Raw genomic sequence first — 18,910 nt, 5'->3', positions numbered from 1 at the left:
ACTTTACACACTGGAGTTATTTCATGGACCATCATCAAAGCTTCGCAAAACTGATAGAAACTTCCCTCTTGCTATTGAAAACTCAATCTGATTTTAAAAAATCAAGTTGGGAGCAATAGAAATTATTCTATTTCCTTGAGGATTCTGCCAAAATAGCAGTTTTCTTTTCTGTCTGGGAAGCTCCAGGAGAATATGTTATTTTTTTATCTTTAAACCCAGCAAATTATTAGTTTGCCGCCAATTAACATAATGGTTGCTCAGTATCTTCATTTGCGCAAGAAGACTTAATAAGAAGTTTTTTAAATGGCAGAACCTTGCTCTTTTGGTAACTTAGTTCAAATAACCAGATGCACAGAAGAGCTTACATACATTTACATAACTATACACTTATCTGTACGCATACATGTAGAGTAATACACAGCATTAGAAAGCCTCATCTTCCCTTTCAAAGGGCTGGTGCCTGGGTCCAGGACACAGCCTGGGTCTGCACAGACATGGTCCTTATCATCCTGCCTGCCAAAAATATGCTACAGATTTCATGTCTCCCATATGGCTGTTCTTGCCCCTTGACCATCAGTTAGGAAGGAGGCAGCTGGACTGGAGTCTCCTCAATGGCATCTTGCTAAATTTGGGATCAGTTATCAGTTATGTGAACACCAGCCCTAGGTGAGAACATCCATGCACCACATGCCGTGTTCGCCTCCCCAGCACCACTTTCATTTCTGGCATCCGGTCCCCTCAGCTGCAGCAAAGCCAGGATATTTCTGTGACACATCAGCAGTGTTGTGATTGGTTTGTGCTTAAAATAGGCCCTGGGAATTGGAGGTATGAAATCAGGAAAACTGCAAGTTTCCAAAGTGGGAAACAAATGAATCTTTCTCAATCAGCCTCTTTAATTGCTTATTTCTTGTTTCTGCATTTTTCTTTTCTGACATGATTCCAAAGAAAATAGGAAACCATGTTTGAAATTATTTTCCTTTTTCTCAAATGCTGATGAGGTATCATGGGAGAGGTACCTGAGAGGAAGCTGCCCCACAGCAACTGAGTTCCAGCTTTGGGCAATAAATGCATTTTACAGCCCTGTGCATTCAGGCAAGAGGCTCTGGTACTGTCCCAGTTGGTGAAGAGAGTGAACAGGGGAAGGCAAAATCAAGGGCAGGGATGAAAAGGAAAGGAACAGATGTAAAAGCACTGATCTGATGTACCTGTACTAAAAACACCAACATCTAATAAATACACTGGTCAAATGCTGAGCTCAGATACATAAAGTCAGCTATATAACCTTCAGAACTCACACTATTTAAAACAACCCAAACCATTTAGTTCAGACTGCTGAGCCTTATCTAATAAAATGGTTTTCATTTTACAAAATTTTCTCAGGTACTTCTGGAAGGTGGCAGCAAGTTTATTTATCAAAAAACTGGGACAGCTCCCTTGAGAATAAAACAGTCAGAGTCCTATCATCTACTGAAACTTCAGAATGTGCACATACTCTCTTGCATCTCTGCTGAGCTCAAAAGCCTGGCTGTCTGCACAGCTTGCTGAAGCCTTGGATCCCAAGTTCCAGTCCAAAGAAAATTTTTACAGCTGAGTTGCATAATATCCTGACAAACTGTTTATAATGGAAGCACTGACAGATCCTTAACTGTAGGGTTACAAATTCCTTTTTTCTCCTCATTTCTGTTCAAGTACTAATATGAATGAATAGCTCAGGGAAGAGAGTGATGCAACAAAATGGAATATAACTGTATTTTTCAGTTGGGGGTCATGAATATTTTTAATGTAAAAATCAAGATAAAGAAAAGTGTATTCAAATAAATTGTCTAAAATTTTGGATTGTAATGTAATTTTTTTTTAACAAGAAACAAAGCTGTTATTACAGGAATAGTTTAAAGAAGAGAAAACCAGAAGGGAGTGGTTTATATAGAGTGTGAATTGCTGGGGAATTAATTTAACATAACATTTTCATAAAAAAGACTTTTCAAACCATAACAGCAGCTGCTAATATGGTTCATTTATCGCATAAATGATGTCATACACTGGGTTATAAAAAAACCTTTCCAAGTAGCAACATCTTCCTCTCCCCCTCAGTCACTGCATCCAAAGCCTAGGGAAGCCAGATTTTTTCAGCAGACTTCAAAGGACTTGGAGTTCAGACCCACTCTGAGCAGAGTGTGATCTCCATGGAGGATGACTGAGGCTGGGAGCAGCTCCAGCGTGGTGGTGAGCGGCCGGAGCTCTCTGAGCCTTTGCCACCTCACACCATCCCTCCACAGCTCCTCATGCCTCCCTGGGCTCTCACCAAACCAGCAAATCCACCTCCACAAACCTGCCCTTCTCCCCTCACAGTCCCTCTTGTGCTGTCATGTTGGTTCTCTCTAGCTGGCACTCAACTCCCACATCCATCCTTTCCCTCTGGGAAGCTCCAGCAGCTGTGGCTTGGCCGTGTCTCCAGCCCCCACTGCTCTCTGCACCCCCGCACAGGGGAGGCCAGTCAGCACCACAGCAACATTGCTGGTACAAGCACAACACCCTGACCTCAAAAGAGTCGTAGGAGAGAGGAAATTTCCCCGTTTTTGGCTTTGCTACAGAGAGTTGCACGGGGCAGACACTGCCATGCCCTGCCTGAGGACGGGGTTTAATGGTCCCAGAGTGGCCATGCAGGACACACCAGCCCTCACCCCATGCTCCCCGTGACACTTCACCGTGCCATAAATCGAGTCTCTCCTGATGGGAGAGAATTTGCTGAAAGTCCTTGCAAGGAGTTTGAGAGATAAAGCAAGACATCTTCTTTAGTTTCAATGCTTCTAGATGGTTGTTTATTAAGTCTTATCAGAGGAACACAGCCACTAGCATGACCCAGGTACAGCATAGAAGGAGGAAAAGTAGGAGTGAGACCAATTATCAAGATTTACACAGCCTTTTAAAGATATTTTAATCAATAGTTACTAAAAACGTACATTATTTTCACTTTCTTACCAATTATTCAGTAACACGACTAGGAACTGCGGAATTTTCTATCCAATCAATCCAAACCACTTTTACTGCAGAATATGGAGTAGTAGAAGAAGAAGAAGGTCTAGAGAACAACAACAATCCTCCATTTTGATATTTTTTACTCTTATCTATTTACTATAAAGAGAAGCCTAAAACCTCTAAATTTTTCACCCTGTGACAATCTTATATAGTAGTCTATCACCTAATTCACACCACTGTATTTTCTAGTTGTTGTCTGACTGTTGGTAATTTTTTCCAAGGTTTGAAGCTAAAACAGTGTTGTTCAGGGGGGTAAGAACCCTTAGAAACAGGCAGAGAAATATTCTCGGCACTCTGGGTTCCTACATCCCGCTCACACTGCTCAGAATCACAGAATATTCTGTGTTGGATGGGACCCACAAGGATCATCAAGTCCAACTCTTGAGTGAATAGCCCCTACAGGGATCAAACCCATGTGTTACTAGCACCATGCTCTAACCAGCTGAGCTAATGCTCAACACTTCACTTGCACTCAGGAGTTTGCCCCACATCTCAGCAAACCTCAGGTGCTCCAGACAGGTTCTTCTCTTGTTCCTCTTGATTTTGCGCACAAACACACGCAAACACACGTGTGCATGTGGGCACACAGGGCACCAGCTCTCACCTTTCCTGGTGCACACATGGTCCCGTCCAGCGGAGGCCCTTTCTTTGTTTTGCAGAAATAGGGGTTCTCAGGGTGGCTACACCACAGCTGCTTGCACGGATCAAATGTACGGAACTGGAACACAGGAAAAAAATCAGAGTGGATGATGCTTTGAGAGAGCTCCCACTGGAAACAGCAACAGAAGCTGCAGTTTGGGGTGATCCTTTCCTAAGTATAAAATGCCAGCTGTTAGCACTGATTCCTGAGGAACACCGTGATGTCTCTGGATTGAATATTTGAGTTTTCATACAGAATCATGACTCTGAGGTGAGATCCCACTTGCATGTGATGGAATAAAGTCAGGCAAAAATAGTTTTACACAAGTGAGCTATCAGTTTCCCCAGGCAGTGAGACGCACGTTGCCTTTTCTTACAGCTTCTCCAAATGGGGCTGCTTCATTTGGCAAACAAAGAAAAAATCCTTGTGCACCCATGGGAGATGGAAATGAGCTGCTCAGACTTTAGCTCAGCTGTTGTAATCCCCTTCTTAGGGGGATGGAAATTTGAGATCAGGTCCCCAATCCATGAATAAATCGGCATTTTACCTACAGTGCAATGGCTTCTATAGGAGAGGATGGGAACCACCCACCACAAAACATACTAAATCATGATGTCTGGACGTGCTTTTGGCTATTCTGAACAAAGAAGAATAGAAAGCCTCCATCTCCCAGGCTCTGGAGGATGGCTGCAAGAAATGATTCTCTTTGGCTGGGACATTCTTCCGAGGCAGCATCAGAGGGAATTGTGTCAAGACACAATACTACAGCTCATGCTCTAAAAGTTCTCATCCGTTATCTAGGGACAATGCTCGGCACATATATTCCTGCAGATGGGAATGAAAACAGAAATGTTACGTATCAGCAGCTGCCAGCAGCTGAAAACATCTCTTTCCATTTTATATTTTGTTCTACTTGAGGAGCTGGAGGTGGGAGGCACAGCCCTGCTGCAGAAGACTCTATTTTCTGAGGCCAGTCCACTGAGAATTTTACTAATCTTGCTTTGCTTTAAATTTAGACTTTGGCTCTTGTTTTCCTCATACACAAGAGCCAAGCATGGCATCAAGAGCCCTTGCAAGTTGCTTTACTCACTGTCATGCTTTTTTTCTCTTGCTAGGTATCAAAATGCATCACACTTTCCATAAAATTGGATCATAAAAGCATGCTGCCCTGTGCTAGCACTACGAGATGTGGCAGCAAATCCATCTCCATCACATGGGGTGGGAGTTTTGTAGCAAAACAACCAGCTTCCAGCAAGAGAAGGCTCAATAACACAGCAAGTTTGTTTGCTTGAAAACTACAGATATTTATGAAACTACACAATAATTACTTCTGTAATTCCAGTTTAAAAAAAAACCAAACCAAGAGACATTTAGAATAACATATATGTCAACATTCAGTTGTTAATCCTTGCTTACAGCTAAGAGGGCACATCATCTTTCTTTGTGGGCTTCACTACTCTGTCCCTGTTAAGGACATTTCAGAGACACTTAGACCACTCCTGGATGAGAAATAGCAGAAGCTAAAGTTAAATACTCACAGCTGTGCACATCATGTATCCCAGTCCAAAGTCAAACCGGCACTGTTCGTTCATGGAGTAGTGAATCCCTGGCAGCTGTGGAAGGGAAGGCCAGTCATGTTCGAAGGGATCATCCCGCAGACAATCGTAGGAACTGCAACAGGCAAAAATTACAGGAACAGATGGGGCTGTGAGGCTTGCACAGTGTTTGTGGTTTCATTGCCTTTTTGTTCCAAACAAAATAGAGCCTACTATTTCTCAGATGTTGGTCCTGAAGAGCAGCTAATATTGCAATTATGCTCACATTCACTTTTAGCATGTCATATCCACCTTCAATGGATTCTACACATCTTTTTTTGAAGCCCTTCCATTGTAATTTTCATTTAGCTTGCAGGTAAATTCCTATCAGTCTCCAGGCTCCTTATGTGAAAGGAATCAAAGGAAGAATCCACATGAGACCAAGAAGAAAAGAAAGTTTAATTAATTTTCCATTTGTGGAATTTCTTGCTGTCTGCAGCTGTCTTTCAAGTGAGGTTTCAAAAGCAGAGGCCAGGGTAACCAGCCCAGAATACCACTGAACTTACAGTTTCCCTGTGTCCTCCCTGAGAAGCAGTGACTCATTTACAGACTTACAGAGGTGCACTTTGCTGCCTACATTAACCATTTGGGTTTGTTCCCTCTTTCTGCTTCTCCTGATCACCCCCAACTCCATCCATAGTTTAAACTAAGTTTCCTTTCTGTGTGATGAATGTGAAAGTTTGTCCTCTGCTCCTAAGGAGTGAGGATGGCCTGTAGAATTACATCTGACCGAGCCATGTCAGGACAAAGGACTGATGCCAGTACCACCAAATGGTTAACACGGTGTAAGTATGGGTTGATTCACAGCACCAGCACAGTCCACAGGCTCTCTGAAATGTCTCCCAGTTATTTAACAGACATGAGGACACAATACACGAGCCTATCCTGGCAATCATTAAGGTTGCCTTGAAGATATCAATAGCTGAAAGCAGAATTTTGAGGTTAGATTTACTTCAAAGCAAACCATCATTCTGCTTTGTTATAAGACATTTTAAAAATAGTTGTATTTAAAAGAATGTAAAGCTGCCCCCTAGGCCAGATGATTTTTATTTAATGGCTAAAGCTATGGAGGATCTTGCTAATAGAAACAATCATACTTCCCTCACAATATTTTTATTCCTTATTGCCACACCTAAGATAGCTACGATAATAAAAATACTGACAAAAAGACTGACTCATGTTTACTTCATGCATTTTGCTGCACTTTTTCCTACTCAATTTCAGGTTTTTCTGGTTATCATAGTAGTTTCCCCATATTTTTCTGTACAACTTGCACATAACAAGTGGAAGTTTTTCTTTGTAAGGAGCAAAACAATGGTCACAAACAACAGAATGTGCCAGGGAACTCCAGCACAGGTCTAATGCCTGAAGTGTCAGGTCCAAAAGGAAGGCAAGGGGCATGGATGAAGGTGTTTAAACAGCTTTTGCATTTAAGGTACTGAAAGTAAAATTAACAATTGAAGAACTAATTCTAGAAGAGTGTGTGCTCTTTAGATATCTACTAAAGTTGAGAAAAGCCCTGAGTACTTAAAGGGCAGCTTTTCCTCTCTAGGCAGCACTATCTTGTCACTGACAGGTATCATAAGCAACAAATGGCAAGACACACACCATGCTGCTGGGTAGCCAAGGAACTCCTCCACTTACAGATTACAGTAGGGAGGGAGGAAACTTAGCAATGAGATTCATAACAGTGCCTTCCAACACCCTTGAGAGGGCAGTAAACACACCTTTAATGTCCAGAAAATGCACAGATGTAAATGAAATGAGAATAATTTTAAATGGACCGACGTCAAACTGAACACAAGATGCATAATTGTTCTTACACATTCCCTCCTGGAAGGGGAACAGCTACTGAAGAGTACTCACTGGAGATAGCGGTTCAGCTCCTGCTGGCTGCAGCGGGACCAGTGGAAGCGGTGGAAGGCGGCTTGCACCAGGGGGGCCATGATGCTGCCCAGCCGGACCTCGTCCCCACAGCGGTTCCCTTGGCCGTCGTGCTCCATTCCTAAACTGCCCCGCACGTGACAGAGACACAACAGTGACGTTGCAGATGGGCTCTGGGTGCCCGAGTGCTTCCCTCTCCCCAGTGTCACCAGTGGTTGATGCCAACACGCTTCTGAAGGCCCATGGCCCTTGTCCACATGAGCAAAGTCATGAGAAGTAAAACAGGGTGAGGCTGGAGCTAAAGAGTTGGCCTGAACTAACTCCCACATGGAAGGATTGACCCTTGAAAGTACTTTCATGTCATTAGCCTAATTCACTTTCAAAAACACTAAAAAAAATTTTTTTGGACTTCTGTACACATGCACATTCGTGAATTAACACAGCTAAATGTGAATCCATTTCTGAATTACTGAGCCTGTCCACCCTCCAGGAATACTAATAGAAATGTACTCTTGCTCTAATCTTGAGCTATTCAGGAATTTATATAACTTCTAAAGAAATCACACCTTAGCTTAATTCAAAGTATTTTGCAACTGTAGACAAATCCTTTGCATGGAAAAAAAGGAAGGTGCCACACAGCAAGCTAGTTGAGACAAGATGCTGCTGTTGCCCAGGAGAAATCCCACATTGTTTAAATGTGAAACAGCCTGGAAACTGCTGGGTGCTTTCTAGAAAATTACCCCAAGTTACAGATATTTTAAAATTTCTTTTTGTCTTTATTATGAATATGTTTGCTTCTTTCCTTTGTTAGGATCTTATACTGCATTTTTAATATGCACTATTGGATTAATATGGGCAATAACTGTCCATAATTAAACCAAATTAACAGACTGGGGCTGAATATGACTTGAGGGATTACAGACTTTCTTCAGTGTTGTCTCTTTTAAAGCTTATGCTGTATTCTTTTTAATCCTAATTCAAAAATTCTGGAATCGAATACTATCTGGGTATCAAATAGATGTCTCTGTCTAAGATATGTTTATAGTGATTTCAATAAATTTTGGCACTTTATTGTTTAAAAAAAGAGAAAGGGCCTGAAGGCTTTCTTAGGGAGAACAGAATAGATGGAAACTGTTCAGAAAAAGCCTTCTGGTAACTATTATTCTACCAAAGAGAAAATGGGAAATCAGTGGGAGTTCTCTGTAAACAGGGAAACGAAAAAGATCTGGGAGAAACCAAAGCTCTGACAACTGCTGCCCAGGCATTGGTTCAAATCACATCAATAGGTAAAATAATTACATTTTTTATATGAGATACGTAGAACAGTTGTAACTGCAGTGCTTGGCACCTCGTTTCTATACAGTATTGTTTCCTTTATCAGCAGTTACATATACAGATTATGTGCTTATTTAGTATGGATTGCTTGCAAGAATACTGTGTTCCACTGACTAAGTGAATTCATATTTCTTTATTATGAGTACTTTACATTTCCACCAGGAGACTACAATACATCATTCAATCTAGTCCCACAGCAGCCCTGGAAGATATTTTGGTATTAGTTCTTTTTTCCACTTGAAAATCCCAAAATATAAAGTTTACTTAAGATCATAAACAAAGCTTTGTGAGAGCCGAGACCTGAAACCAGAGTTAACCCAGAATATTGTTTCTTAACATCATGTGCATCTGTCCAAAGTCATCAGCATTTGTCTGTACCAAAAACCATTAAGGTACAACACAGATGTCCAGTTGTACTCACACATGTCCAGTTTCATGAGCCACCACAAATGCAGATGAAAAGCCATCCTCATGGTTGAGAGTGCAGCTTCGGACAGGATGACACATCCCAGTGACGGGAGCGTAGCCTGTGAGAAACACCAAGTGTTTCAGAAAATGAACAAGTACAGAAAGACAATGCTGTGGGAAGCTCTAGAGCTAGCATCTGTCTTTTGTTGTGACATGAGTATAGCTGAAGTGGTCCTCTCAATACACCTCTGCCCCCAAACATTTAACAATGTGCTTCTCCATCTATGAAACAAGTGAAACCAGCCTGTTGAACAAATTAAAACTTCCTGGCTCACCAAGAAAATTCTTGTCACCTTTTGGACTGTCCTACAATTGCTTTTTCTAAGTGCATAAGACAACAGAGGCAAAGGACACCACATGCTGCTCTGTGGAGGAGCCCAATACTGTTCCAGCCCTCAGGGAGCAAAGCCCCAGCCCTGTGTTGACAGCAGCTCTGGCCAACTCAAAATGCATGGGAAAGCTCTGAGATTTCTCCCCTCTGGTGAAAAAACTGATCTCACAGGAGGCAGAGGCCTGAAAAAAAGAAGAAAGTGGACAGCGCTTGGCTCTGCTGTTCCAGGCCTCTCCATAACAATATTTCTTGGCAATTCGACTGTAACACAGCAACAGCTTTGGAACATTTTAAACACAAAATCTACTCTTTAATGTTTGGGCATTTTCAGGACTGTTTACATATGGATCCCATTTTCTTGGCTTCAGTAGGAGCATGGAAATGATCCAATAGGTAATCAGTAAGAAAGGATAAAATAATAAGTGAAACAGTTACAACTGAAAATGGCCCAACGCAGAGCTCTTGGGGAAAGAAAACATTGAGCACAGCTCAGCAGAAGATACACACTTAAACTTTGCATGACTAACCTGGCTCAGTGATAAATGCAAATGCAAAACAAACCCAGACACACACCTTGCATGCCTGATGGACCAAAATCCTGCCTGGTGAGGAAGATGGCGTGGTCGTGATATTCCGCGTGCCCAGTGTCGGGTTTCTGTTGCAGGTAGGCCCAGCGACACACATTCTCCAGGCTTTGTGAGGGGTTCCCAATCTCTATCAGACTCATAGACTGCATACACACAGGGAAAAAAAGACACCAAGAGTTATTTATTGAAAGCATGGGCAATTTTTTTCCCAACTTTTTCAGGCACTTGACTAAATATCCCATTTCCATTACAAGTTTGGTCTTAATTAAGAGATACTTACACTTCAGAAATAAATTTTACTGGACCAAGAAAGCAAGAAAATAGCTAAAGTTCATGGTTAGACTGTGATTTCTGCACTTAACGAGATCTAAGATATAACAAAAGAAAAAAAAAAGAAGAGAAATAAAAAGATGGGTATTTTAATGACAAAACTGATACTGGGTTGTGCACTCTTATTATTTCTATGCCACCCTGGCATCAGTTTACATCACTTTATTGTCTCTTTACCATCTCTTCCAGTCTGGATATACAGCTCCTGATGGAGCCTGTGTCCCTTGTGGAAACATGGCAGGTCTCGACCAGCAGAGACTGACCCAGTGTGGGGAAGAGCAATGTCTAATGGCCAAGGGAAGGCAATCACAACAACTGCAGAGAGCCAGCACTCTGCCCTGTTCATCAGCTGCTTTTGTCATGAAACTGAGCTGTTTAGGCTGTTCTGTCAGACCTTGGCACGCCCCTCTATGCTGTCAGTGTAAAACTAAGGGTACTTTTTCAGCTGTACTTGAATCATTACTTCCAGAAATGGACTTTCTCAGTGACTGTCTTTTAAACTGCATTTTCTTTATCCCTTTACCCATTTGAAGATCATTCAGAAGGTAGAATATATAACTTCCCACTGTGGGATGCCATCTCCAACCACACATTACATGGGTGGTGAACTGACACGGCTTGGCTGGCTCCAGTGAACTGACGTGTTAGGTGAGGTGCAAAGGACAATTCTCTTGAGCAAGAAAGAGAAAGATATTTTAAAATCCAACTATTACATTTGCCCTTTCTTTTTTCCAGTGGTACTTTCCTAAGAGTTCCCAGCTAATTCTGCTTGATACTGTGTACTGCTAAGACTTTACAAAACTTACTGTATGTGGGATACTATAAAATGTATGACTAACTGACCTGTCCCAGGCCTTCCAGGATTTGTAAGAGCTACAGATGTGAACCCTGGCTTTTCATTTGCAAAAATTATATTACCATGACAACACTGTAATCATAACAAAATCCACTACAATTTAGATGCTGTACTGTACTGCAAGCGTTCATCATTCCAAAATACTTAATGTAGAGCAAAACTTAGCCTAGGCCAAAAATAAGAGAGAAGTAATACAATTCATGTTTAAATACAGATGTATTTGATGTGTCCTCTAATGGAGTGCATGATGGAGTACATAGAGTATTAACTACATGAAAAAGAAAATCCTCAAAGGGTTGTAGAAGAACAACTGGAATTGATAAAAGAAGTGTCTGCCAAACTGAGGTCTGATTTTGGCAAAACTAAGATATTACAATTCTGCAAATGTTCAGAAAAACAAATTTATAAACCAAATATAGGGACAGTTTGGATTCTGATACTACTGTGGAATGAAAAAGTTGTAATATAATCCTGTGCTGGATCATACTGCTTCCAGCCATGATCCCATTGGAAATTGAACTAATAACTGTATTTTAAATGGTGGGACAGTTGTGGAGCCTTTATTAAATCTTTGTATGTTTATAACAACATACTTAAACAAACTTTGAGTCACTAATACAGGGCAAAATCCTGGCTCTTCAAGCAAAAATCCTAGTCAGTTAAACAGGGTTTGACTATTGCTGAGGTCTTTAATAACATCCATCAGTGGTAAAACAAAAACAAACAAGCAAACAAACACAAAACTTATCTACATCACCTCCACTCTTCTTATTTCTCCAAAACTGCACAAAAGAGATCAATCCCTTCAAGAAGCTCAGTGAAAAATCTGACTGCAAGACTCAAAAGCAAAGAATGCTGTAAAATGAAGTTGAGAAACCTCTAGTTGTGAACTGTTTGCTAGTACTTCCTGACATCATAATGACCTCCTTGTGCACATTCTACCAAATGAAAATCACATCATTTAAGACACACTGATCAGAAAACAGTGAAAACACACACCCTATCAACATATGCTTTGTTTAAGGGTATCCAATTATTTGCAAAGAAATCTTGAATTTGCATGGTCAGCAAAAAAGCATTGAAAATAAAACGTCAGTTGTTTCCTAATGACTACTGCTTTATAGCTTTCCTCTGTCATACGTAATCTCTTCCCTGCCCGCTAAACCAAACAGTGATGGACGGTGGAGTCCATCACAAAAGATTTGTCTGAATGAGCTAAGAGAGCAGGTTGCAGCACTCCTCTGATTAACACCGAGTCTGCCGCAGGCCAGTTCAGTCTGGCACAGCAAACCAGCAGCTCCTGTGGTTCAGGCACGGCACTGGCATCTGCCATGAGACAACAACTGTTTCACTGTATATTGAAGTCCATTCCAAGAGCGAAACCATGGGCTCAGTCCAAGAGAATCTCAATGCTTACTTATCAAAACACTGATTTTAGAGTTCGTTTTCAAGCAAATGAAGTTGGACCAACCAGTTAATGTGGAGCATTGTTGTGTTTTTGCATCCAACACAATGGGGAGAATGAAGAAAACCCTTTGGCATAGGAGGGGAAACTAAGAACACACAAGTCCTATAAAAGATGTTTCAGCTGACCCAATTTCTTTGCCAATGACAGAATTTTAACATCATAAAACTGAGCCTTACTGCTCTTTAAGTTGGGAAACAAGACATCCAGTAGGAAGTCAATTATTTTGAGTGTCCACATGCTACAAATGTAAGCAGCAAGTCAAGGTCCTGTCAGTGAGGAGGACTTCAAAGAGTGAGAGGAAAAACTCAGTCTGCCTGCTGAGTACTCCAAGTCCACTGAGCACTCTATTCATCTGGTCACTAATCCCTTGTCTTTCCTCACTGTAATGCAGCGGCCTGAAAAGAGAAACCCACTTCATTCCTAGTAAAGTTTCACCTGAACACCCACTTTCCACAATTTGCCAAAGACTTTCAAATTAGAAAGGCTTCAACAGTACTGACAGCAAATATTGCATGGCTGGGGAACCACGAGTCTGACAGTGAGTCAAGCTCACTGTGCTGTGCAACTGCACTGGCTGAGACCGAAGAACCACGAACACCACGGCCCTCTCCTCACAGTAAGCAATGGTATGGCCAGGGAAGGGAATTGGAGGTGGTGTTCCCCTCCAAAGAACTTCCAAGGCTCCAGTGGTCTTTGGATCAAAGATTTCCCAAGCCAGGCATGCCTTTATACAGAATTTTATCCGCTTTTCCAGCTGCCTTGCCTTTACAGATAAATGGTGCTGTCCTGAAAGGGAGGAACTCAGGAGATCATGGGACCAGGCCGAGCTTGTTAGTAGACAGGGCAGATGTCATATGTTTTAGAAGGATGTTGTCCAAAAATTACTCTTGAAGAGATATCAGATAACACTTCATAATATTTTCTTTTGGAAGTCAATGTGGGCTTTCATCAGACACAGGAGAGCCCAACCCTTTATCAAATGTGCAAAGCAAATGAGAAAGAGGAAAAGAGATGAGCTGTGTACAGCAGTAAGGGCTGAAAGGTAAAATCCCTCTTTGTCACACTGCAAACAGGGAAGTTTGGGGGCCATCAGGCTGCACATGGAGAAGAGGTGTAGGTGTTACTCTTGGCCAGCAAAGGGCCCACACTGCCAGGAACACGCGGGTCCTGCAGCTGTCTGGAAGCTCCAGCCTGGCTGGGAAAGACCTCTTTCCAAGCAGGACAGCAGGCCTGTGGAGAGCATTACTCAGCTGATCAGCAGGAAAACTGCCAATGGAAAGAGAAACTTTCCTTCTCACAGCAAGAAAAGCAAAAAATCTGTGAACTGCTGATGGAAACAGATGGAGATGTTGGCCAAGAAGTGGAAAGAGCTCAGCTGGGAAAATATCCCCCAGGCAAGGGGACACCACAGAGGGTGACGAGGACAGTCTGCCCTACAGAACTAGCCAAGGCCTTTTCTCTGGGGAACTCAACATCTACCAGTGTTGTAAAATTTCCTTCCTTTTTCTGATTCTGCCTTCATTTCTTCTCCACTCCCTTCCTTCTTAGATGGAAGCAGCAAAAAAAAAAAAACCTAGATAAAAATAGAAGACAACAGAGTTGCACCTACCATTCATACAAAGACACAAAGCAGAGCAGAAAGAATTGGTTGAAAGCCAGAGAGGTCTCGGAACCTTCTTTGCTACCTGTCCTATCCTTTGGGAAGTTATCAGTGTGATGTTCAGTTCTCTCATATGAACACACTGAAGAACAAGTCATTCATGAAGCTGAGTGGAAAGTCCTTCAAATACTTGTGGAGATTGTGGGGCAAGGAAGAAGTATGTAATTTTTTTTTCTTTAACAATGACAAAGTTATCTTGGAAGAAAACTGCAAATTTATATTTTACCCAAACTTTTCAAGAATGTTCAAGTTGCCAGCCCATGTGAAAAACACACTGGTATCACACATGGAATGGTGTCTCCCCTTAAAGAACTCTTTTATTTATCTGATATTTGGCATCACTGGCTACAACTTTGCAAAAGTGATGACGAGCAGGTACTTGATAAGAACTTAAGAAATCTAGGCTGGTCAGAAGCTTGGGACCTTTCCTAACTCATCCATTAGGTGGTGCTCCAAGAGTACCAACAGAGAAGGCTTTGCAGCTCTTCAGTAGCTAGCTCCAGGAGGAGCAGAAATAATTCTTAACATGACAGGCTTCAAACTATGGCAGCAAAAGTTGGACCATAGCACACATTCAGGAAACAATTTAACATATGACTTTCCCTTCCTGAATGTGTAAATTCTCTGCAAAACACACTGTTAACATCGCTTCTACTTGGCACTTCTATTGTTCATTGGGTATTGGATTAGAACTTCCGTATTCTTCTCTCATCCTGAACAAGACAAGCAAAAGATAAATAAATACAATTATTGAATGTCTATGGTAACCAAACTAACAAAAATAGCTCATTCAGCAAACTGCCATTTTGCATTCAAAGGATTTGTAAAGCTTTCTTATGGCAGCAGTTTGTAAACATTTTTCAGTCTCTAACTCTGTATAAATGTAAGCAGATCAGGAATACAAAGCACTGTTTATGCTATCAGCCAGCTCCATATTCTTCAAGGTCCCAACAAAACACACTGGGAAATTATAAGCTCTAAGTCTAATACATAAATAAGGGAATTAAAAAATTCACCCAGATAAAAAACAGGAGAGGCAATATCTCTTCTCTTTATCCCCATATGAAACATCTGAAACAGTGCAAAAATATGAACAGCTGCCAAAATGCTATATCATGTGTAGGTTCTGGCCTTGCAACTCAGCCTGTGCAGAACTGGTTACTGGATAGGGCCAAATGCTGGGGTCAACAACTCCATGCACATTTGTAAGGTCAGGGCTTGTTTCCTGCTGATTCTTTCAGGTCTTCTCCATCTACCAATGTCAGTGGAAAAATAAGATACTCAGCTCACATTTGTGACCTAGTACAAGGAGAGGCTGAAGGAGGCTCAGGAAGATCTCAATGTATATAAATACCTATTGGGCAGGGAATAAAGATGACTGAGACAGTCTTCTCAGTTGTATCCAGAGAAAGGAGACAAGGCAATGGGCAAGAAAAATACCCTTTAGGGGTATTACTGTAGTTTTACCATAAGAGTGGCCAAACATTGGGAAGGGTTGTCCAGAGAGGTCATTGAGTCTCTGGAAATATTCAAAACCCAGCTGGACAAGGTCCTGAACAACCTGCTCCAGGTGATTCTGCTCTGAGCAGGACAGTTGGACTAGATGATGTCCAGAGGTCCATTCCAAGCACAGCTGTTCCATGACACCTCAACGTGCAGCTAACAACCTCCTTGCATTGCCAGGCACAGGTGTGCTCAGCCAGAGACTTTGCACCTTCCTGGAGAGTCTGAGGTAAGTGGAGGTGCTCATCCCTTTCCCTCCAGGGAAACAGCAGGGTCAACAGCAAACTAGTAAGGACAAACACCAGATTTAAGGGATAAACCTGATTTGTGCTTCCAAGGCTGCCCTCTGGGAACAGAGAGAAGAACCTGACTCAGACTGAACCAGCACTTCCCATCCTGGCTGAACCAAGAACATCTCCCCTGCTTGCATCAAGCTTAGACATGAAAAGGTCAGATGGCACAGATAAAGAGAGCATCATTTTATGAAAAGATCGAAGGTAAAGTCCTGTCCCAAATGAAGGCAGCAGGAGGTCTGCTAATATTTTAGACATACAAAATTGAAAAGTTCTTCTGGGTTGAACAGTCCTGTCCTATGAGGCTGCAGGTGTCCACCCCGTAGTACCTTCTACCTGAACTGCCATCCTAAACTCATTTGGGTTTTCTTCCCTCCTCTAAGCTATTTGAAAGGCTCTTTGCATTGGTAGCCAGTTTCCTATTTCACTCTAACTAAGTAAACACATGGTCAGAGTCCAACCACTTGTTAAGGTGCCAACAGTGGTTTACAGCTTACGTGGGTTTTCTCTCCCTACTGGTTGCATTTCCAGATGCTATGGGACAGATCCAGCATCCCTCAGCCCATCCCACCCTGTTCCAGGCTGAATACAGGCCACTTGGGCTGCGCATGGTGCCAGAGGAAAGCTCAGGGGTGTCCTGCACTGCCACATTCACATTTCCCAAGAAATAACCCTCACAAATCCTCAGGTGGTTGCATTTATTGAAACACTGCAGTTCTTAAAAAATTCTTTCCAAGTGTTTTTTCATTAATCACTGTATTAAATACACCCGTCCCAGCTAACGTGCTTTCCTCTGTGCCGTGCAAGGGCAGCTCATCTGCACACAGAGTCACCATTGTCAATGGACAGAGCGTGGGGCTGGAGCCAGGAATTTATGAGGTCTTATCCCCAGCCTGCCAGTGGCCTTCCGTGTGGCCTTGGAAAATAACACTTAGCATCTTTGTTTTTTTAGCTGTAAAATGGGAATAATAATCTTTATTCATTCACCTCAAAGAGGTGATGAGAGGATTTTATGCAGTGCTCAGTATTTAAGTGTTTCCAAACATTTTAGAATAACCAGTCAGGTTTTTTAAATGCATGTTCAGCTCATCTCTTGCAACCTCCTCTGCACTTGGTGCTCGTGGTTGCTTTGCTTATTTCACTGAGTATTCTAGAGCTAGCTGGATTACAGAGCTGTTACAACCAAAATAGGTCTAAGTAGAATAATTCGCACAAACATTGAATTATATTTATCTCAAATGTATCTGCAGTTGCCAAAATTTGGAACCAATCTTCCTACTACTGAAGTCAAAAAGGCAGAATTGAGCCAGCTCATCTTTTTCCCATTTGAAGAAAAATGCACTGCATGTACCCTGTTCACTTATTTGCAGTATCCCATCACATCAGAAAAGCCAGCAACTTTGGAAGTCGATGTCAAGAAAATGCAGAGAAATGCATTGTGGCTTCTAAAGCCAACACGGATCTGGAGCAGCCTTTTAAGAGCATATTTTTCTGTCCTAATGATGGAATTGATAAATGAGTGGGCAGCAGCAAGGCACAGCTGAAGCCTTCACATCAGTCTCTGGTACATCATTTGTTGAAAGTACTACAAGAAAAGTGGGGAGTCAGGGAAAGGCTGGCAGCTCCTGCAAAATATTGCAAAGCTACCCCAGCCCCAGCCCAGACACACTCTGCCTGCACCAGAGCCCAAGCCTGGTGCTCTTGGCAGGGCTCAGCCTGCCACCCCCTCAAAGTCCTGAGGTGATAATTCACACAAAGTGCTAATTCAGTAAAACCATGTCACATCTTTTGAATTCATCCCTGAAGTAATTTCAGCATGTGATCACCAAGGAATATCTTCAATTTTTTCATTTTACCAGGGCAATTAATTCTATTCCTGAAATTACTGAAACTTCCGCATGTACAGTTGCCTGTGTTTGAGAATATTAAAAAATAAGTCCATTTGAAGGAGTGGAGTACCTTCAAACAAGAACCAGCGAAAAGTTGGTTGCTATGCAACTCAAGTATTGTCCATATAATTCTTATCAGCAGATGACATATTGTATAAAATAATATAATCATCTAAAAAAATCCACAATACAGCAGAAGACTGCTCAGGGGTGGAGAATTGGCAATAATTGAGAGTGCTGTCATAAACCTGACGTTGATGGTGCATTCTTCATCAATTACAGAACTATAATGTAATTATTATGATTATTTAAATGGCACCCTTGATAATATGTATAAATTGCCTGCAGTGAAGCAAATGAATCTGAAGGTATCAGCTCCATGCTTTCAAAAGAAATGCTTACTCAAACAAGACTGGGATAACATTTTCATGTTGTGAAGCCAATCAGGCTGCTTAATTCATGCACTGCCTTAACTTGTACATGTACCCTACTTAATACTATGTATTTTGAATAGATATATTCCTGAAAATTGTTAGTGCTGGTGTGTGGGATAGTAAAATATTCAAGGCTTTGTTCTAATTCCTCAGAACAGGTTCAGAAAATAAGAACTATACACTTCTTCTCTCTGCTTTTCCACTGCTAAATTATCCCAAACCTCTAAAGAAAAATCTCCTCACCTTCTACTCACTGGTACTAGTCCTCTGATCAGGAGCTTTAAAAACATGAACATAAAAGGATGTATTCTTAAACAACCTGGCATGTAGGTCCCCACACCATAAAGTAGAAGAGCTCTGAAATTGTATCTTTTATATGTTCTTTATACTATTTTTAGAAAGCCATAGATTGTCTTTCATGTAAACAATAATCAGATACAGAAATGCAAGAAAAATTATCTTTGAGGCAAGCTTGTGATAGTAGAATTATTCTATACCAGCAGGACAACTCAGAAGCTAAAGCACTGTCCACTGCAGACTATGGATGTAGAATCCAGAAGCAGAATGTCCAGAAGCAGATTACACAGACCTGCAAATGCTG

At 41.7% G+C, this 18,910-nt stretch overlaps 1 protein-coding gene across 1 annotated transcript in view; it reads right to left on the bottom strand.

Moving 5' to 3' along the window:
- ADAMTS2 (ADAM metallopeptidase with thrombospondin type 1 motif 2) overlaps positions 1 to 18,910 on the bottom strand; it is a 177,581-nt gene that overhangs the window by 28,200 nt on the left and 130,471 nt on the right. The window contains exons 6-10 of the mRNA XM_032124871.1: positions 9,863 to 10,019; positions 8,912 to 9,017; positions 7,138 to 7,281; positions 5,215 to 5,347; positions 3,641 to 3,754 (exon numbers count right to left, since the gene is read on the bottom strand). Of these exons, the coding sequence (XP_031980762.1) occupies positions 3,641 to 3,754; positions 5,215 to 5,347; positions 7,138 to 7,281; positions 8,912 to 9,017; positions 9,863 to 10,019 (654 nt within the window). The remainder of the gene's footprint in view (positions 1 to 3,640; positions 3,755 to 5,214; positions 5,348 to 7,137; positions 7,282 to 8,911; positions 9,018 to 9,862; positions 10,020 to 18,910) is intronic.

The sequence above is a fragment of the Corvus moneduloides genome, chromosome 15, assembly GCF_009650955.1.
Source record: "Corvus moneduloides isolate bCorMon1 chromosome 15, bCorMon1.pri, whole genome shotgun sequence".
In the NCBI taxonomy this organism is placed as follows: Eukaryota; Metazoa; Chordata; class Aves; order Passeriformes; family Corvidae; genus Corvus; species Corvus moneduloides.
This window is presented reverse-complemented; position numbering and strand designations above follow the sequence as displayed.